The sequence below is a fragment of the Cyprinus carpio genome, chromosome B8 (assembly GCF_018340385.1).
Source record: "Cyprinus carpio isolate SPL01 chromosome B8, ASM1834038v1, whole genome shotgun sequence".
In the NCBI taxonomy this organism is placed as follows: Eukaryota; Metazoa; Chordata; class Actinopteri; order Cypriniformes; family Cyprinidae; genus Cyprinus; species Cyprinus carpio.
The window spans coordinates 12,650,826-12,667,652 of NC_056604.1; the positions used below are offsets into that span (position 1 = coordinate 12,650,826).

General features: G+C 36.1%; 2 protein-coding genes across 6 annotated transcripts; both read right to left on the reverse strand.

Moving 5' to 3' along the window:
- Positions 1–383: 383 nt before the first annotated feature.
- On the reverse strand, positions 384–5,090 carry tspy (testis specific protein Y-linked). Of its 2 annotated transcripts, none has more exons than XM_042729790.1 (7): positions 3,878–5,090; positions 3,145–3,222; positions 2,949–3,060; positions 2,662–2,816; positions 2,476–2,552; positions 2,252–2,379; positions 384–2,122 (listed from the first exon to the last, which is right to left on the reverse strand). In XM_042729790.1, the coding sequence occupies exons 1-7, from the start codon at positions 4,730–4,732 to the stop codon at positions 1,956–1,958; spliced, it is 1,572 nt and encodes a 523-aa protein (XP_042585724.1). In that variant the 5' UTR covers positions 4,733–5,090; the 3' UTR covers positions 384–1,955. The 2 variants fall into 2 exon arrangements, with proteins under 2 accessions (XP_042585724.1, XP_042585723.1); XM_042729789.1 differs by having other exon boundaries at positions 2,252–2,382; positions 3,878–5,089.
- A 179-nt stretch (positions 5,091–5,269) lies between these two features.
- Positions 5,270–15,747, reverse strand: foxp3a (forkhead box P3a). Of its 4 annotated transcripts, none has more exons than XM_042729792.1 (14): positions 14,878–15,747; positions 12,293–12,386; positions 9,012–9,172; positions 8,729–8,803; positions 8,550–8,631; positions 8,344–8,476; positions 8,137–8,244; positions 7,969–8,056; positions 7,706–7,774; positions 6,841–6,994; positions 6,605–6,681; positions 6,421–6,522; positions 6,058–6,179; positions 5,270–5,817 (listed from the first exon to the last, which is right to left on the reverse strand). In XM_042729792.1, the coding sequence occupies exons 3-14, from the start codon at positions 9,168–9,170 to the stop codon at positions 5,721–5,723; spliced, it is 1,266 nt and encodes a 421-aa protein (XP_042585726.1). In that variant the 5' UTR covers positions 9,171–9,172; positions 12,293–12,386; positions 14,878–15,747; the 3' UTR covers positions 5,270–5,720. The 4 variants fall into 4 exon arrangements, with proteins under 4 accessions (XP_042585726.1, XP_018940620.1, XP_018940613.1 ...); XM_019085075.2 differs by lacking the exon at positions 14,878–15,747 and adding an exon at positions 13,013–13,637 and having other exon boundaries at positions 12,302–12,386; XM_019085068.2 differs by lacking the exon at positions 14,878–15,747 and adding an exon at positions 13,013–13,637.
- Between the last annotated feature and the right edge of the window lie 1,080 nt (positions 15,748–16,827).

Consider the following 16,827-nt stretch of genomic DNA (forward strand, 5'->3'; position numbering starts at 1 on the left):
AGCTCTCAATGGAAAAAAAGACTGGAATCCTAATATTCTGCACCGGAGCTGTCGTTCCATTTAAAAAAACAGACCATGAAAACCATAAAAAGATTTTGTTCTTTTATCAGAAAAGCAGCTTAGAATTTCTTTTTCAGTGATTTTCATTCTATGCTGCCCTCTTGTGGGTAGACATGAGAAACAAAGAAGTCTTGAAAGGAGAATTGTGAAAGCTGGAAAAAATTATAGACTTGTAAATACAGGTGCATATTTATCTGATGTAATTTCTTATCATAGTGTTGAGAGATGAACATTAAATAAGTGTGAATACAGGAAAAAATAAAGCTGTTAATTTGATTCATTTTCTGGAGAAACAGAAGAGACAAAAGCCACATAAAACATTCTGAATGAAAAGACAAAAACTTTATTTGACATGGAAAACAAAAAAACAAAACCACACATTTAAAAATTGTAGTTCTCTATAAAATTTAGCACACAAAATATAGCTTTTCTTTGATACTGTAGGTCAAATCTACCCTAATAATTCAATAACAAATTATAAACCCTTTTTAAGGGAAAGGATTATGTACAAACCACTGGCTTTGCAAGTAAAACAAGTACAATCCAGTATACTTACAATGAGTTAACAGCTTTTCATTTTTAAACCAAACTTTTACAGGTCCAAACTCAAAATCTTTTAACACAAATGCCTTATTACAGATACCAAGGAGAACATTTAGAATGGTTTCACTCTAATAACTGACTGACCAAAGTTAAAGAAATTATTCCTAAGGAGCAAAAGAAACACTATTAGAAATAAATGCAAAAGTGATATGAATATAAAAGACATCATGAAAAATGTGTACATATTCACTATTTTTACCATTTTATCTAAGCATTTAACTGGACACAAACGTTTTGAGTATCGAGTGCACACATCATGCTGTCAAAAGGGGGAAAAACACCACATAAGATGGCCTCACCACTATTTTGCTCATTTAAATAACATTACAATTGTTATTCATTGCAGTGAATAAATGGTAACGTGCATGTGTTGACGGTGTGTCAACCCTAGACATGACAAAAGTAGTTTTAAGGATTACATGATCACCACGGCAAGAGGTACCAAGTGTCAGGATTCAATCTGCTTATATAAACAAAGTGAAATAAACTACAATTATTTAAAGGTTCATCAATAAACAAAAGATGTTATGTACTAATGACACAAAACTGAATAAATGAAGCTCATGACAGGAAACACAACTACAATATAAGGAGGATGAAAGAGTAAACATCCCTGAGTTATCTAGTTTTGGTTCAGAATGAAGTGCATTTCAGAATGTTTGACCTTTCTCCTTATAATCAAAATGTGGGGGTAGAGTTTATGAACAATAACAAGGTGAGGAAACATTGCTTCATGATGTTAGAATTCTGTAGAGGAGGATAAAAAAGTAACACAAACAGCAATTAACCAAACATATTACAGCAATAACTGGAAAACATGATTAGGCCCGTAAAACATCCAAACAGGAGAGTATGGTTATAAACGATCATGATTGTGAGTGACAGACAAGGCTACTGCATACGGTCATACAAAAACAAAACTAAACTGAGTGCAGTCTGTAATCCCAAGCTTTAAACAGTTCGTTGTGAGATAAAAGAGGTGTCTTACGGGTATCAGTAGCCCTCTGAAATCTGTTAAAGTAAAGTTATAAATGTCAAATGTGATGACATCTTAAAGAAAACATGTTTTCGGAGGAGTGCGCACACTGAATTTGAATATTCATCATCTTTAATGTATAGAAAGTACCATCTACAATGAAGACATAGTTGAACCCTGATCATTAAGCATCATTAACCACTTGTTATTTGAAACAGACTCTTAATTTATGCAGGAAATGATATCAGGAAAACAGATCATAGAAAATTCTAATGATGCTATTCTGCATAAAAAGAAACCGAGACAACCCCGTGTCCTAACTCTTCTCTTCATCTACATCAATATCTTCCTCGTCCTGTCCTTGCTCTTTGACCTCACAGTCACCGGAGTCACGTGACTCTTCTACTTCCTCAACATCCACTTCTTCTTCATCTCTTTCCTCGTAGGAGGACTCCCCCTCATCTCTGTCATTCTCTTCTGAGCCTAAGAGAAAATGATCAGTCATGATGATTTGGAAAAAAAGACCAGTTTTATTTATTGATTTGAAAGACTATATAAATGCACTTTATATTGAACTACATGACCTGACTGTAAAAAAAAGGAAAACCTCACCTCCGACTTGGTCATCATCTTCATCCTCATCCTCTTGCTCCAAATTTTGGCTCTTCTCCTCATCTTCATCTGAATCTGAGATGATCACACACTCGTCTCCATTATTGTTGCCCTGAGGTTTGGGACCGCTGCTGGAAAACAGAAATTGGTTTAGAAAAAAAAAAGAAAAAGCAAAACCTAAAAATACCAATTGAAAAATCTGGATGTTTCAGGCTAGAGATTACCTGCCATTCTCTCGTGGCTCCCAGAGTGGAGTCAGATAGTACCTCAAAGGGTTTCTGTACAGGTCATCTTTCAGGATCTAGAGTCAAGGGAATGGAGTTCATCATTTTTTTTACTCTGTTTAAGGATTTTGTTATGGCCTGTTTATACAGCTCTTCTTCCTGCACCTAACCACATGAGAGATGTACCTGTGCGATGTCATCCCTTCCTGGGTTGCTGTGGTCACTGAACCAATGGAAGAAGCTCTGGTAGATTCCCCGTGATGTTCGACGTGGTTCTCCACTACCGACCAGATTCTGCCCCCTGTGCCACAAAATTGGGTTTGAGAATGACACCGGAGACCCTGAGCAAAAAGGAAAGCACATACAGATGAAGCACATTTACCTTTTTCAAAAAATTAACAGCCAGAATAAAAAAAAATGTGTCCCAGAGTAATCTGTTTCACATTCATGAAAAGAGATCATGGTCAGCTCACCTCCCATACCAAGATGAAGCTCCTTCACTATCATTTTGTTTTGAAAAAAGGGATTTCGCCGGAAATGGAAGCAGATGCGGTAACCGAGTTTGTTGTTCTTGAAAGACTCAATCTGTTGAATGACAAACATATAAAAAACAGAGATCATTTGCAAGTTTTAAAAATAGGAAAAAGAAAAACTGAAAAAATGTATTACCTCTAAATTAGTCATGTAGCTTAGAGCATCTTCATCAGTCTCATCGATTTGCGCTGACAGATGTGGGTGATTCAGAAGCTGATTGGCTTCAAGTTAAGTGCACATTACGTAAATGAAGACAAAGATCTGATCAGTAGGTTGAAACACATTTGACACAAATGGAAAAACAAAATGAACATAGGAGTTTCGGGTATGAGGAGTTAAGTTCTAGGGATTCTGAGCACACTGTACAGAATTAGCTATAGGGCCCCATCAAAATCCCAAAGGACAACATTGTGGACCCTACGTACTCTGTCACTCTTTTTCACCAGTTGTGACACCCCCTCAGTATGATCTTTGGTGACAGGTAAAGGGATAGTTCACCCAAAAATGAAAATTCTGTCATTACTCACTTTCATGTTGTTCCAAACCCACAAAAAAAGTAATCTCGTAGCTTTGTAACATTAAGGTTGAAACACTGATGTCACATGGACTATTTTAACAATGTCCTTAAAGACCCTTTCTGGGTCTTAAAAGTGGTAGTTACATTGCTGTTTATGAAGGGTCATCAATACATCAAATATCTATGAATGATGGTCTTATGGGTTTTGAACGACATGAGGGTGAGGATTTAATGACAGAATGTTCATTCCTGGGTGAACCATATATATATCTCAGCTCAAACCTCAACTTGAAAGGCCTTGACACTTATTAAGTTGTCCACCTGAACGCCACGCACACTGTTAAAGGATACAGCAGTGACCCAGAAGCCAGGGATGGCTTGAGTGATGGCGCTGCGCTGGTCTAGGTGAGGGCGTCGCTGGCGGCTCACTTTGATCTCCAGGCGTTGATGCAGACGCGCGCCTTTCTTCTCCAGCGCGTCCAGCCGCATCTGCACCTGTGCGAGCAGCGCCACGGACTGCCGCACCTCCGGGGCCATCTTCACCGACACTATGGCACACTCTCCGTCCTCGTTATCCTCATTATCAGAGGCGACAGACGAGCTAGCCGTGGAGGAAGAGCCAGGAAGAGAGTCGTCATCCTCCTCCTCCTCCTCATCATCATCCACGAACGAAGCCTGCTCTGGATCTTCTCTGTCCTCGCAGAGCAGCAGGGATGAGGAGCTGTCAGCCGCGGCTGCCTCCGTCCTTCTCTCGCTCTGAGAGCAACTGGGGCGATTAGACTTATCCCTTGATTTCTCTCGGCTCGCTTTTTTAGACGAACAGGGCATTTCTGTACGGTCTTCGTCCGCGTCTCCACCGGTCAGACTGGCGAGCGCTTCTGCTGCGGCGATGGCAGCGGAATCTGACGGCTTGCGCGCGCTCTCACCTCCACAAGCCTGTCCTGTGCTCACCTGCGCGTCTGCTTCATTCAGAACCACCGTATCCTTCTCTTTAGCTTCTTCGGGATGCTCGGATCCGTGTTTTGGCTTGTCATTGCCAACTTTCTCGGGTTCTGCATCTTCATGAGAGTCATTCCTTGGTTCCTCATCACTTACTTTCGCCTGCTTGGGCAGCGTGGAGTCAGACTCTAACGTTACACTTGGACTCGCACTTCTTTTCCTCTGCTTAGTTTCGGACGGCTGACCGCTGTCCGAGTTTGTACTCATGATACTGCCTAGTTGTAACTTCCTCAGACGTATATGATGATTTTAAAACAAATTTTAAATGCTAATTTAGAGCGCGCGTTCGCATTACAGCACTATCGAATTCCAAGTCTGCGCAAATGTCAGCAGGCCTAGGTAGCGTCCTAACGCTGAATGAGGCTAGTTTAAATTCTCGCTGACTGTCGCATATCGAATATTTCCGTTTGTATTTACACACAGCATTCGTAATATAGAGTCACTTTTCTCTTAAAAGTCACAATCCGTCTAAAAATGTCTAGTTCTGTTGTATTTGTTTACAGTTTGCCCTTCCGTTCGCCATTTATCTGAGGCTTTGCATACGAGCGCGAAAATAATGCTCTGATTGGCTGAAATGCACCGCGCAAAAATCTCTCGGCCAATCGTAGACGTTGTACTGCAGTTGGGGACGAGCAAGAGCATGGAGTGCATCACCATTGCGTTACATTTACGCACTGAAATGTTTATAAGAAGCAAAACTTGACGTTGTGTAGTGTACCAGAATAACAGGATAACAATGCTGGATTGCGTTTCAGTTTGGACCTTTATTTGAATATCATATTAAGACATTAATTCATAGAGAGAAAATGTACAGTTATTGTTTAACAGCATAATTAGCAATATTAAATTAAGTACCATATTAAATGTATTTACATACGATGCCATTAGTATCATTATGGATGTACAATTGTAAGCTTTATAAAAACGTACCTGTACTTTTTAATCAGTACATTTAAAAGCAAGAAGGATAGTGAAAAGTTTGCTGAACACCCGCTACTTAACTTTATTTTTGGATAATGCAAACTTCATAATTCCTTACACAAATCATGTATAAAAAAAAACAAAAACAAAAAAAACTGTCTGAAATAGACTGCCAGCTATACGTTTAAACCCACCATTTTAAACTATCATAATATTTATCATTCTTACAAAAGTTGTTGATATTGTTAGTGGTTGAAATGCGATTTTAATCTCTTCACGAGAGTCCATTTGGGCCTCGCATCTGAAAAGTTTCACCTTGTGGAGTCACAGGAAACATGTGAAAAGGTGCCATCCAGCCCATATCCTGATCCCTGGAGGAATAAGTGGTGCAACTGCAATAAATCAATCTCTTATGATTCTCCCACCTCCAACAATAGATCCGCTTAGATCCATCCAAAGAGGCCAAGTGTTTCTGTTTTTTTATCAACTTTTACTTCTTAAAATGTACTTCTTGTATTTATACATACAACCAACTATCCACCAGGAGTGTGACATGCATTAGGAAAGTACAATGCTACTGACACCCCTATGAAGAAGGAAAGACAGTTTACCTGTGAAACTTTTGTCCTTTTCTTCTCAGAAATTCCTCTTCATCCACAGTCCAAACAGAACCTTTTCTTCCTTCAACGCGCACAAAGCACTTATGAAGACTGAGGTTATGCCGAACAGCATTCTACACACAGACAGAGACACATAAATTACTTGTTAAATCATGTAAACCACGTAATAGGAGGAATAAGATAAAACCACTGTAATCACACAGCCTGGTCATCACTTTCTGTCATTAACATACAAGCTGTGAAAGTTTTCTGGTCTACAAATCAGAGGCTGTGGCTTTCAGGATTGGCTTGTGTGCAGTGAGTCATGGAATGACAAATATAATAGGTTTACAGTACAAACAGCACGTCTCATACCTTCCATGTGGCAGTGTTGTGACGAAAATAGAAAAACATGCGGGTAAACCAGTGATATATTTCGTTCAGAGTAAGCTGCTTCTCTGAGGACTCCAGTATAGCCTAGCAAAAAAGACAGCTTTTATGTGACTGGCAGGAAATGAAAAAAGGTAATATACAGGATGTTCAATTCAGCAGTACTTACCCATCGTATCATGGAGGCGTAGGTGAAAGGTGGCCTCATGTTTGTGAACTTATAATACTCAAAACTGGGGATAATCCCTATTGCCAAAAAAAAAAAAAAAAACAAATGCATGAAGAAAATAATAACATCATATACCGAAGTGTGTGTGGAGATGAAATATGAACGACTGGTAATCAGAACCAGTATTTTTGTGTAGTATAATTTTAATAGTAACAAGTGTGTGTGTGCTGGGTGACCTGGTATAACTTGTGAGGTAGAGATCTGCCAGTATCCTTGGGTTAGTGCTTCAGCTGCCGCTCTGTCACTGTCATAGACACCATTTGTGTTCTGACATGCTGCAGGTTGCAGGAGTTCTGACAGCTGTCCTGACTTCCCCACACTGTTACCATCCTAAGATCAGAAGGAGAAAATTACATCAATATATAATCTTCACATAAAATATCATCTGACTTTCATCAAGCCCTAGAAGCAGGTAAAATCTAACCTCAAATGACAACCAGAACATCAACAGATCCCACTGTCATTTTGGAATAATTTGATTAATTCACTTCTTAGCTTTTCTAATGCTCCCCCTTTTTTTTTTTTACTGTTGTAGACTAGCTAAAGATCACTGTTGTCTGGTGTGACCTAATTTCAGGTCTGCTTTAGCTGGCAGACTGATGGCCTTGCATTTGTCTCAAGAATAAACTGGTGTGAAGACAAAGCCATAATCCACTTATAAATCAAGATTATCAGTATGCTTGACTGTCGACCAGCAGATGTTTGTGGAGACAATATTTGGTGCATACTTTCCAAATCTACCATTTTTTCCTTTCAATAGCATTATACTTGTTTGTTTTTTAACTAAAGAGTGTAGCTCAATTGAAGTTGCTTGCTGCACAGATTTTTTCCACTTGTAAATGTGTAATCTTATTACCCATCTTAAAATAGCAATTGCCTTGTAACACTTCCCAGATTTATGGGCGGCTGCAATCATATTTATGAGCTCTGTGATTGCCAGCAGCTGACCGCCAATTACCCTCTCTTAAGCAGCATAGATTGGACCACTTATTTAGATGTATTATATATATTTAAAAACTAATTTAATACAAGAGAGCTTACCTCAGAGGTAGATTTGACGTCAAACAGGTGTAGCTGCATAGCCTGTAGTTTCTGTCTCTCTGCAATCAACTAACAGTAACATTCACATAGTAAAGATAATGCAAGACCATAAACAGGCATCCTTTTATAATCCAGTTCTTATTATAACCTCCTGCATTATATATCATTAGCTCCTGTGATGCATATTAAATTGGTTCTGTATTTTTCACATAAACTGGCTTAATATAGAACAAACCGTTGTTTTGAGCACTGGGGTTGCATACCTGATTCTCCATGTATTGTACTTTGTCTTTCTGCATCCTCAACTGGGCTATACTTCTGTCCCCAGGAGCATGGTCAGTAGAAAGGTGTCTAGATTATGGAATATACAGATATCAGGTATTGTTGGAATTTTTTAGTAAATGATATGCTGAAATGATAAACTGTCTCACTTTAAGAAATGTCCATATTCTTTGAACACTTCTCTGCTCTTTGAGCACCCAGGCCATCCACATTGTCCTTTAACACACAGAAAGCCACCTGGAACACTGTATGGATGCCTGGAGATAACCATAAATGCTTCATTTAGCACAAAAACTGAGACCATACAGGCATTATTTATTTGTTTGTGTGTTTATGTTCTCAAACCAGATACTCACTTCCCAGTATGCTCTGTGCTGCCAGGCTGAGGACTCTCAGATTGGTTGGTGTAAAGTGGCACGGGGTCTGACAGGTCACTGTCAGGTTCTGTCTTACACACAGTGTCCACAACCCAGTCATGAACACCACAAGCTGTGGAGCATTATCAAAAGTTGTCAGAGATAAATGATTTCATTTGTTTTAATAAAGTCTACAGTACCAGTACCTTGTGGGAACGGCTGGTTGCCTTTGCGTAGTACTGATGGTCTGTGCTGTCTGAAATGTTTGCTTGTGTTTTCACTGGCAGTCTGGATAACGACAACAAGTTAATTCTATTCTTTTTAACCCTTTATTTCTTAGGTAAGGTGTTGCTAGGGAAGTAGACTGTTTCTGACTGTACTGTACCTGCTGTGGTAGAGTGGAATTTTGAATGTGAGATGAGCCAGAACCTTTGAAATCACTGTCCGAGGGAACAGATACCTTGGAAAAAGATACATTTTAAGGATTGTTTGTTACAGCACTCATTCTGTCAGTACAATGTGTTACTTGAGCTGAAAAGTTTGCTTTTTGTGGGGCAGAATAACTCAAATCAACATTATTAACCTTCATATATATATCATTTAATTCATATATTTAATATTATTATTTGTGCAGTAATACAGAAATATGTCAGTTTTCCGTCTGTTACCTTGGTAGCCATGGGTTTGCATGAGATCAGAGATGAACTGCTTCTTCTGGCCTTCATCTGCATGCTGGAAAAGGTAGAACGGTCTTCCTCTTGGTACTGATTTTGTTGACTGCTCCAGTTATCTCCACCTTTGTGTGTTCCAGCACCATTTTGAAGCATTCCTATATAGAAATATGAAGATATAAAAGAGGTTACCGTTTATTAACTTTACCGTACTACTGCGTACTAAGAGTGAAAGGAATCAGCCCTAGCTCAAACTATTTCCTGTGTAAATACATTCACCTTTGCTTTGTTTCCAAATATAGAACAACTATACATATTTGATTAAAACTGGTAAAAGTATGGAAGTTGTTTTTCCTTCTCGTTTCACTGTGCAGATGTTTTCTGAACACAAACCACACTTCACCTTGAGTAGGCCCCTTGAATACAAACTGAAGAACCTTTTTAACATTATGAGAAGCAAATGATTTTGTTGGCTAAAACAAGCAGTCTTTATTTTTGCTCTTTATTAATCTATTTGATATTATATATTTTACAATATGTCTTGGCCACAAAATATTTCCATTAAAATGTGTGTTTGTGAGAGTGAGATAAGAATGTTATATAAACAATAAGATGCACAACTCAAGTTAATAAGAGTTTTAGTAATTTGATCATTGTAGATACAAAATTAGTACTAAATGAATAATTTTTCACTTTTTTGCATTCAATCCTATCAATTCATTTTTTTCGTAGCTCATGGAAATGTGAAAATGATATGCATGTTTATTCACCATTTACAATATAAATTTGACACATCTAGCCTTAAATTTGGATTTTTTTAATAAAAGGAACCATCAGAATATTACCATTTGAAATTAAAATAGTGTAAAACATTTTTGTCTTACAAATACATCAACCTGAAATGATCAATTGGCATATTAATGTTTTTATTAATCTTATTTTTCCTCTGTAAAAAGAATTGCTCAGTCCATCTTAGAAACTCAAAACAATCAAATCAATAGCTACAGGTCATGTTCATGCTAAGGTCTCAAATATTTATGGCAATTAAATAATTACACAATTGGCAATTAAATCTGAAAGGACTATGACGCTCCAGCCTTACGTAGACAATATATCTGACTCAACCCATATATGTAGTACTTCGATATGTGTTCAGATCTAATGCAGTAACTTCTGTTTAATATTTAAAAGTGTTAAAGTGTGGATTTATCATATCTTACATACAACCTTTAAGAAAGAAAAAAAACTTCATCTTTGGATTTTAGAGCACCATTGTCATTGCGGTTTTTTTCTGAACTTGTTCAGTTCTCATTGACATTTGACATTAACCACATCCAGGCTGATAAATGTCACATTTTTTTCACCTGGGGGGTTTTTCAAACAAGCAACTCAACGTGATGAGGAGAAGAGCCTTATTTTGCAGGTGCTGAAATGTTTTACAAATATGCTAACAAATGTTTTCAGATATGCTATAGAAATACGTTCATACATCTTATAAAAAATGAAGAACTACCCATGTTTGCTGCACATGTTATATTCATGACCCTTCATGATTAGTCATCAAGACTAATTATCAGAGGTTAAGAGCAATAATTCCAGTAATATGCAGGATTAGTTTTCAATGTTGTGATCTTGTGCCTAGTTAATGTGCATTGATTTGTTCCTCTGAGAGGTCGACCTGAAGATGATATTGATAAGACTGGGATTATTCAAGGCAATGAAACTCATTATTCATCTCTCAGTCTGAATACAGTCTTCTCTCAGTTCCAATCACTGAGATAAAATCCCTCAAAATATGAGAATAGTCTGGACTGACAGCAAGTTTCATTTTACAATGACGACACTTTAGAAACTTCAGTATTCAGTAAAATCAGTTTTAGTTTCCATGTTCTGTGGAATTCATAGTCACAGTGATAATCTTCAGATCTAAGCTGTGAGACAACTAAATGCAGCAAAGGTCCATCAAATATTTTCAATTTGCACACACTGGAATAAAACCTGAAACTTGTCATTAATAAAAAATAAAAAATACAGATATGGAACATAAAGACAATTCTGGCCTCAATTCTCTCCTACAAACATAGAAGATTTCATTCTGACTCACTTTTTTCCACTGTACCCACTCATTTGTGTTAACAACACACAATATTATATGAATCAAAGACCAGGATATGAACTGTACTGTACTTTAATTTGAAGAGTCAAATGATAGTGTTTAATAGCTGGACACCCTGCTCCAACATCGTGGCTTCTTATTGGTGGAGGTCAGAATTAATTGATTCATTGATTAAAGTGGCATCTACTTCATTATCTGTGGTAACTGCTGAAGATATGCAAGACGAAGCTAATTTTGCACTAAAGAGTGCTATTCTTGAGCATTCTCTGGTATTATACAGTAAGTACCAAGGTAAGTGCCTAAAAGATTTCCATGCTTGTGAAAATGGCTAACTAGCATCATGTGAATGCATATTTAGCGATTTATTTTTTTATTGTTATAATTATTTACTTGGACAAATAATGTATTGGTTATCGAACATAGCTTGAAAATATATATTGACCTATTGTATAATTCAGAATAGTAATATTGATGCATCTGTAGAATTTTATCAATTTTTACAACATATAACTTGGTTTTCCAATCACTATCATATACCAAATCATAACTAACTAGCTAATGCTTTCATTCTTAAAAATAACGGTTGAAACCATGAAAGGTTTTACAGCCTGATATCAAAGTAGTACTTTTTTAACTTCCTCTAAGAACTTTGTTCTCTAGTTGTGTTGAGACCATGATGAACTGATGTTTTAAAGAACACAAAACCAACATACAGACCTGAAGAGCTCATTTCTAATTTGAATCTTCAATGAACTGTATAACTCAACTCAAGAATCCACCACAGCCGAAAATAGTTCTTGTTAAAATGTGGATTGTTCGCTAAAAGATGCCACAAAGAACCTTTGAAGAACCGCTACTTTTAAATGTGTCTGCCACGAGAAATTAATATCTTGGTAAAAAACTAAATCTTAATAAAGAGGTGACATTTTGTGTCAACCAAGTTATTTTTGAACTTTTTGCACCTACTCATTTTCTCCCCATGTGCAGCTCTCAGGTACATAAGAAGTGTATTTTTAGAGTTGTATAACTTACCGTTTACATCTGTTGTCTGGGTGATCCTTCTTTAAGATGGAACATTGATTTCACACACATGAGTTTAACTAATACATGATGCAATTGCTATCATAACTGCAGGATCTCTGTAGAAGATAGGCTCTTTTACCTCCCACACCTTTTGTTCGCGCTTTTCCTTGAGACCGTCACTCTGTCTGCTTTAGCTTAATTCCTTCTCCTCAGCAAAGGCCTTTGTGGTGCCTCTGAACAGGAAAGAAAACCAAAGACTGAGATGTCTATGATACACAGACCTCATTTGCGTCTGCACTTTAGGAAAGCACACTGTTTGGTTGCTTGTCTCTTTTTCCTATGCTGAGCTGTGTTAGTTTGTCAGGTTAAAAGAAACTACAGTGTGATGAAATGTTATGTAAATCGTCACATCATCTGGAATTACAATGCCATTTTAATTGTAAAATGAATCAAAGTTAATTCAGTAGTTGGTTGGAGAAATATGTGATCATCTTAACAAATCTAGCTTTAAAACATCCAGTGATTAAAACGATTCAAACTCTTGTCTGTCAAAACAAAAGCATATTTTGAGTATTAAAATCTAATCAAAAATGTTATTCATTTGATGATGCAATACTGTTCATAATTTAAAAACACACAATAATTTAAACAACTTAATCTCACACACTGTTGTCACACTGGCAAAAAAAAAAAGTAAAAAAAATTTTTTATATTCATTTAAAGCATAAGCTTCAGTTTTGGGTTATAAAAGCGCTGATGAAAAGTTTCTCTTTTTTTTCTTTAATTTTTTCTTTCTTTCTGAAAACAAACAAATACCTAATTAATACAACCAGGTTGAAAGGAGGAAAAAAAACCTCACCTGTTGTGCGAGTGTCAGCTAGATGCAAGTGAGAGAGCAATTATTAGGTTGAATGCTCTGGAAAATGTTCGGGTCACCCCTTTTATAATGTTTAGCATGACATTTAGTGGAAATTCAGCAAGGCAGACTGTTTCCCCACTGGGTGTTGGCGTGCGTGTGTGTGTGTGTGTTCATATTGTATATTCATGTGTGCATTACAGAGTGTGTAATAACTGCCAGTCAGACCGTCTCCATATCTTCTTAAGAAATTCTGTGGCAATTTGTTGGTACAGTTTCCTATTTTAGAAAACCTTCACTGCAGCAAAAACCCATTTTTTCAGAGTGATTACTCAGATTTTCTTCATGTAAATGTTATATAGATAGTTGTCTTTTTATTACTTGGGGTCTCGTACTGTACGTGTATTGCTGACTGTTAATCATAAATAAACAAATAAATAAACAATTAAAATATTCCTTTGGTGTGGATGAGCCAAAGCCCAAATTGATCTTGAACATCTTGTGCTGTTTTACCATGAGACAACAATGAGATTCTGCACATTTGCTTTGACAGATATTTCTAATTCACCTCATCCGTTCCTTTTGATTGACATCTTCCTTGTCATATCAGATAAAATGTATTTTCATGGATCAGATAATTCATGTCAGATTTCATGACTGAAATAAAAAGAACAAAATAATAATTTTGCCATATACCCACATAACTAAGGACCAGCGTGCCACTTTCAAATGAAAAAATTTGTCCATTCCGGAAGACCGGAAAATGAGATTGCAAAGAAAATAACCTATTACGTGTTCGGAAAGTCCGTTTGCAGGGTTTGTGACGTTGTATTCGGGTTCTAGGGGGAGACTGAACATATGTACAGGGTACATAGCATGTGTGTCGATTAGTTTAACGCAGGAAAAAACATCCTCATCCTGTGGTTGAAAAGGTTATTTGAGTGTTTTTGAACAAATTGTTCTTCAATAATGACACTCCCAAGCACATGTACTGCATGTAGACTTCCGTCTTTTCTGATACATGTACGTACTGTAACTACATACAATTTAAAAACATTTTTGAAGATGAAAACGATTTGTCGATTTGAACGTATCTTAACAACAGGCAGATCAATGTTAAAAAACAAGTGATGCTTGGGGTCATATTTATGAAGTCTGAAAAGTTCACATAATATGAAATACATATAGAACATGTATACTGTTAATAAACATATGAATAAACATTTGAGAACTTGTCATACTTATGTACATGCATTATGTTCAACAATTCAATTGGACCCTTTTTGGGGGGGCTGTAAACCTAAAGGATCGTAGAACAATTATGAAAAGATTATAAAATCTTACATTGAAAAACATAAACTAACAGTTATTGTGTCCATAAACTTTGAAAGAAAATTTAAGATTTGCTTAACATAAATTAAAAATCAGAGATTTTTTATATATAAATTCACAGATTGCTATTCTTTCAGCTCTTCTACATTCATTTATAACATGTGCCTGCCGAATTCAATAACATGTGATGATATATAAGACATTTAGAGACAAACAATGAAAAAAAAAAAGTAAAAGAAAATGAAACATTTGGTAGGCAAAGAACCAACTGGATAACTCAAATAAGATCAAAATTAAAGAAAGGGTCATATGTTTCAGGTATCTTTGAGCAGATACTCATAACAAAGGGTTAGTTATAAAAGTAGGCTACCAGTCAATGGAATACATACAATTTTTGAGACACAAAGTTGTACGTAATTTTTTAACCATGTCTGCACAATAATTTTTCTATTTTAATCATAGACCTTATATTTGCTGGGAAATAGGGGGATGCATACAAATCGTGATTATCTCATATCCTCATTCAACAACAATACCTGACAGGGGTGTGGAGAGTTGTAACAAAGCCAATCCCCATTGAAGACTTTTTCTATTTTCTTGATTTTTCAGCATGCCTAGACAGACTGAAGAACAGACAGATGTTTCAGAGGTAAGAGTTGTCTTGACTATTTCATGCAGGCAGCTGAGCTGTACTATGGATTTATTTTAAATTCAGTAGATATATAGGTAACATGCAAGTAAAGGTAACTTCTTGTTAAATATTACAGCTGTTACGATGCAAATTAAATGTTTAATGATGGGTCATTTCTTGCTGTTATTCTTTTCTGTCATACAGTTTCAACCGACCCTAACTAGTTTAACAGCTTACTTTGAGTTGCAACAATGTAACTCTCTGTATTCAAAACCAGTACTTTAAATTGCCTTAATAATCATTATAATTGTGACTGACGTTTGAAGCAGATAGACAAAGATATATTGTGTTAAAATATGAGAGGTAAAAAAGAAAAAACCCTCAGGGGCAGTTTCCCAGACAGAGATTAAGCCTAGTCCTAGACTGAAACTGCCCGTTAAACCAGATTAACAGAAATCTGCTTTCTCTGCCATGGTTTTAGACTTAGCCTATAGTCCAGAACTGAATAGGCTGATTTCCTGGAGGAAGACTAAATGGTTCTTTTAGATCATTTTTCTGTTGGGGATCCAATCAAGGTCCATTAAAATTCTTTCTGACCCCATGACTTAACTATTGTCTGCAATTATCCAGCTGTGATCCTTGGAGAGTCTTTGGCCATTCAAACTATCCTCCTCACATTGCATTAAGACAATAGACACATTGACAATATACTGAAGGCAGATTTGTAACATTTCCTGTTGATTGGAACTCCTTAATTATTGTCCTAATGGTGGAAATGAAAATATTCAATGCTTTAGCACTTTTCTTTATATATATATATATATAGCACTATTTTATATATATATATATATATATATATATATATATATATATATATATATATATATATATATATATATATATATATATATATATAGCACTATTTTGTGCCTGGATAATTTCATGTTCCTATCACCCTGGTGTGCTAAAAAATCATATGAATGGGAATATAGATCTTCAGAGATTTTACTAATAATAATTTCTAGGACTACAAATAATTGTGGCCAATGTGTATTAAAGAAAAATATTTTTATAATGTGATTTTGTTGAAATGTGAGATTTTTGTGATTTATTTATTTATTTTATTTACGTTTTTAAATGAAAGATCAGAAGGATAAACAATACAGATTTATTTTCACAGTCCTCTTTGATCGTATTTTTTAAGGGTGCTAAAGAACTCTGACCATGACTCTCTCTCTCTGTTGCTCTCTCTCTCTCTAAAACAGCTGCTTTATGTATATTGTAATGAATAATAATAATAATAAAATGCTGCAAAACTAACAACAACAGCTGACTGCAATAATTAATGCAAGAATTCATTAAAGCGATTCCTAGGCATTTCTTTTTTTTATTTATTTGACACCATGATGTGTGCAGTTTGCTTTGCTTGCTTTAAAAAAAGTTTTCTCTTGTTTAGTAACATTTTTTGTTTGTTTGTTTGTTTTTGTTGTTGATCGCAGTCTTTATTTGCGCTGCTATTGTTTTCCTTGGATTTGCTTCTCAGTTCCATTCAGTTTTAAGGTTTTCTTGGTTCATTCCAGGTTTTACAGTCAACCTCTGTCATGCTAATTCAGATTAGCACAGTTGGTTTTAAATTAATCTAGTTTATTTTAGTCCAGGAGTTAGTAATCTGTATTTAATCTTTGTTTCAGAAAGTCATTTTTTAAACCAAGATGAACTATTCTAGATTAAGCCTACTCCTAGATTAATTTAAACTCTGTCTGGGAAACCGCCCGTCAGAGTTATTCATTGTTAAATAAAAAAGGATACAATCATGGTTACGCTCTATATGCAGCAAGCCAGTCCCCTGATGCAC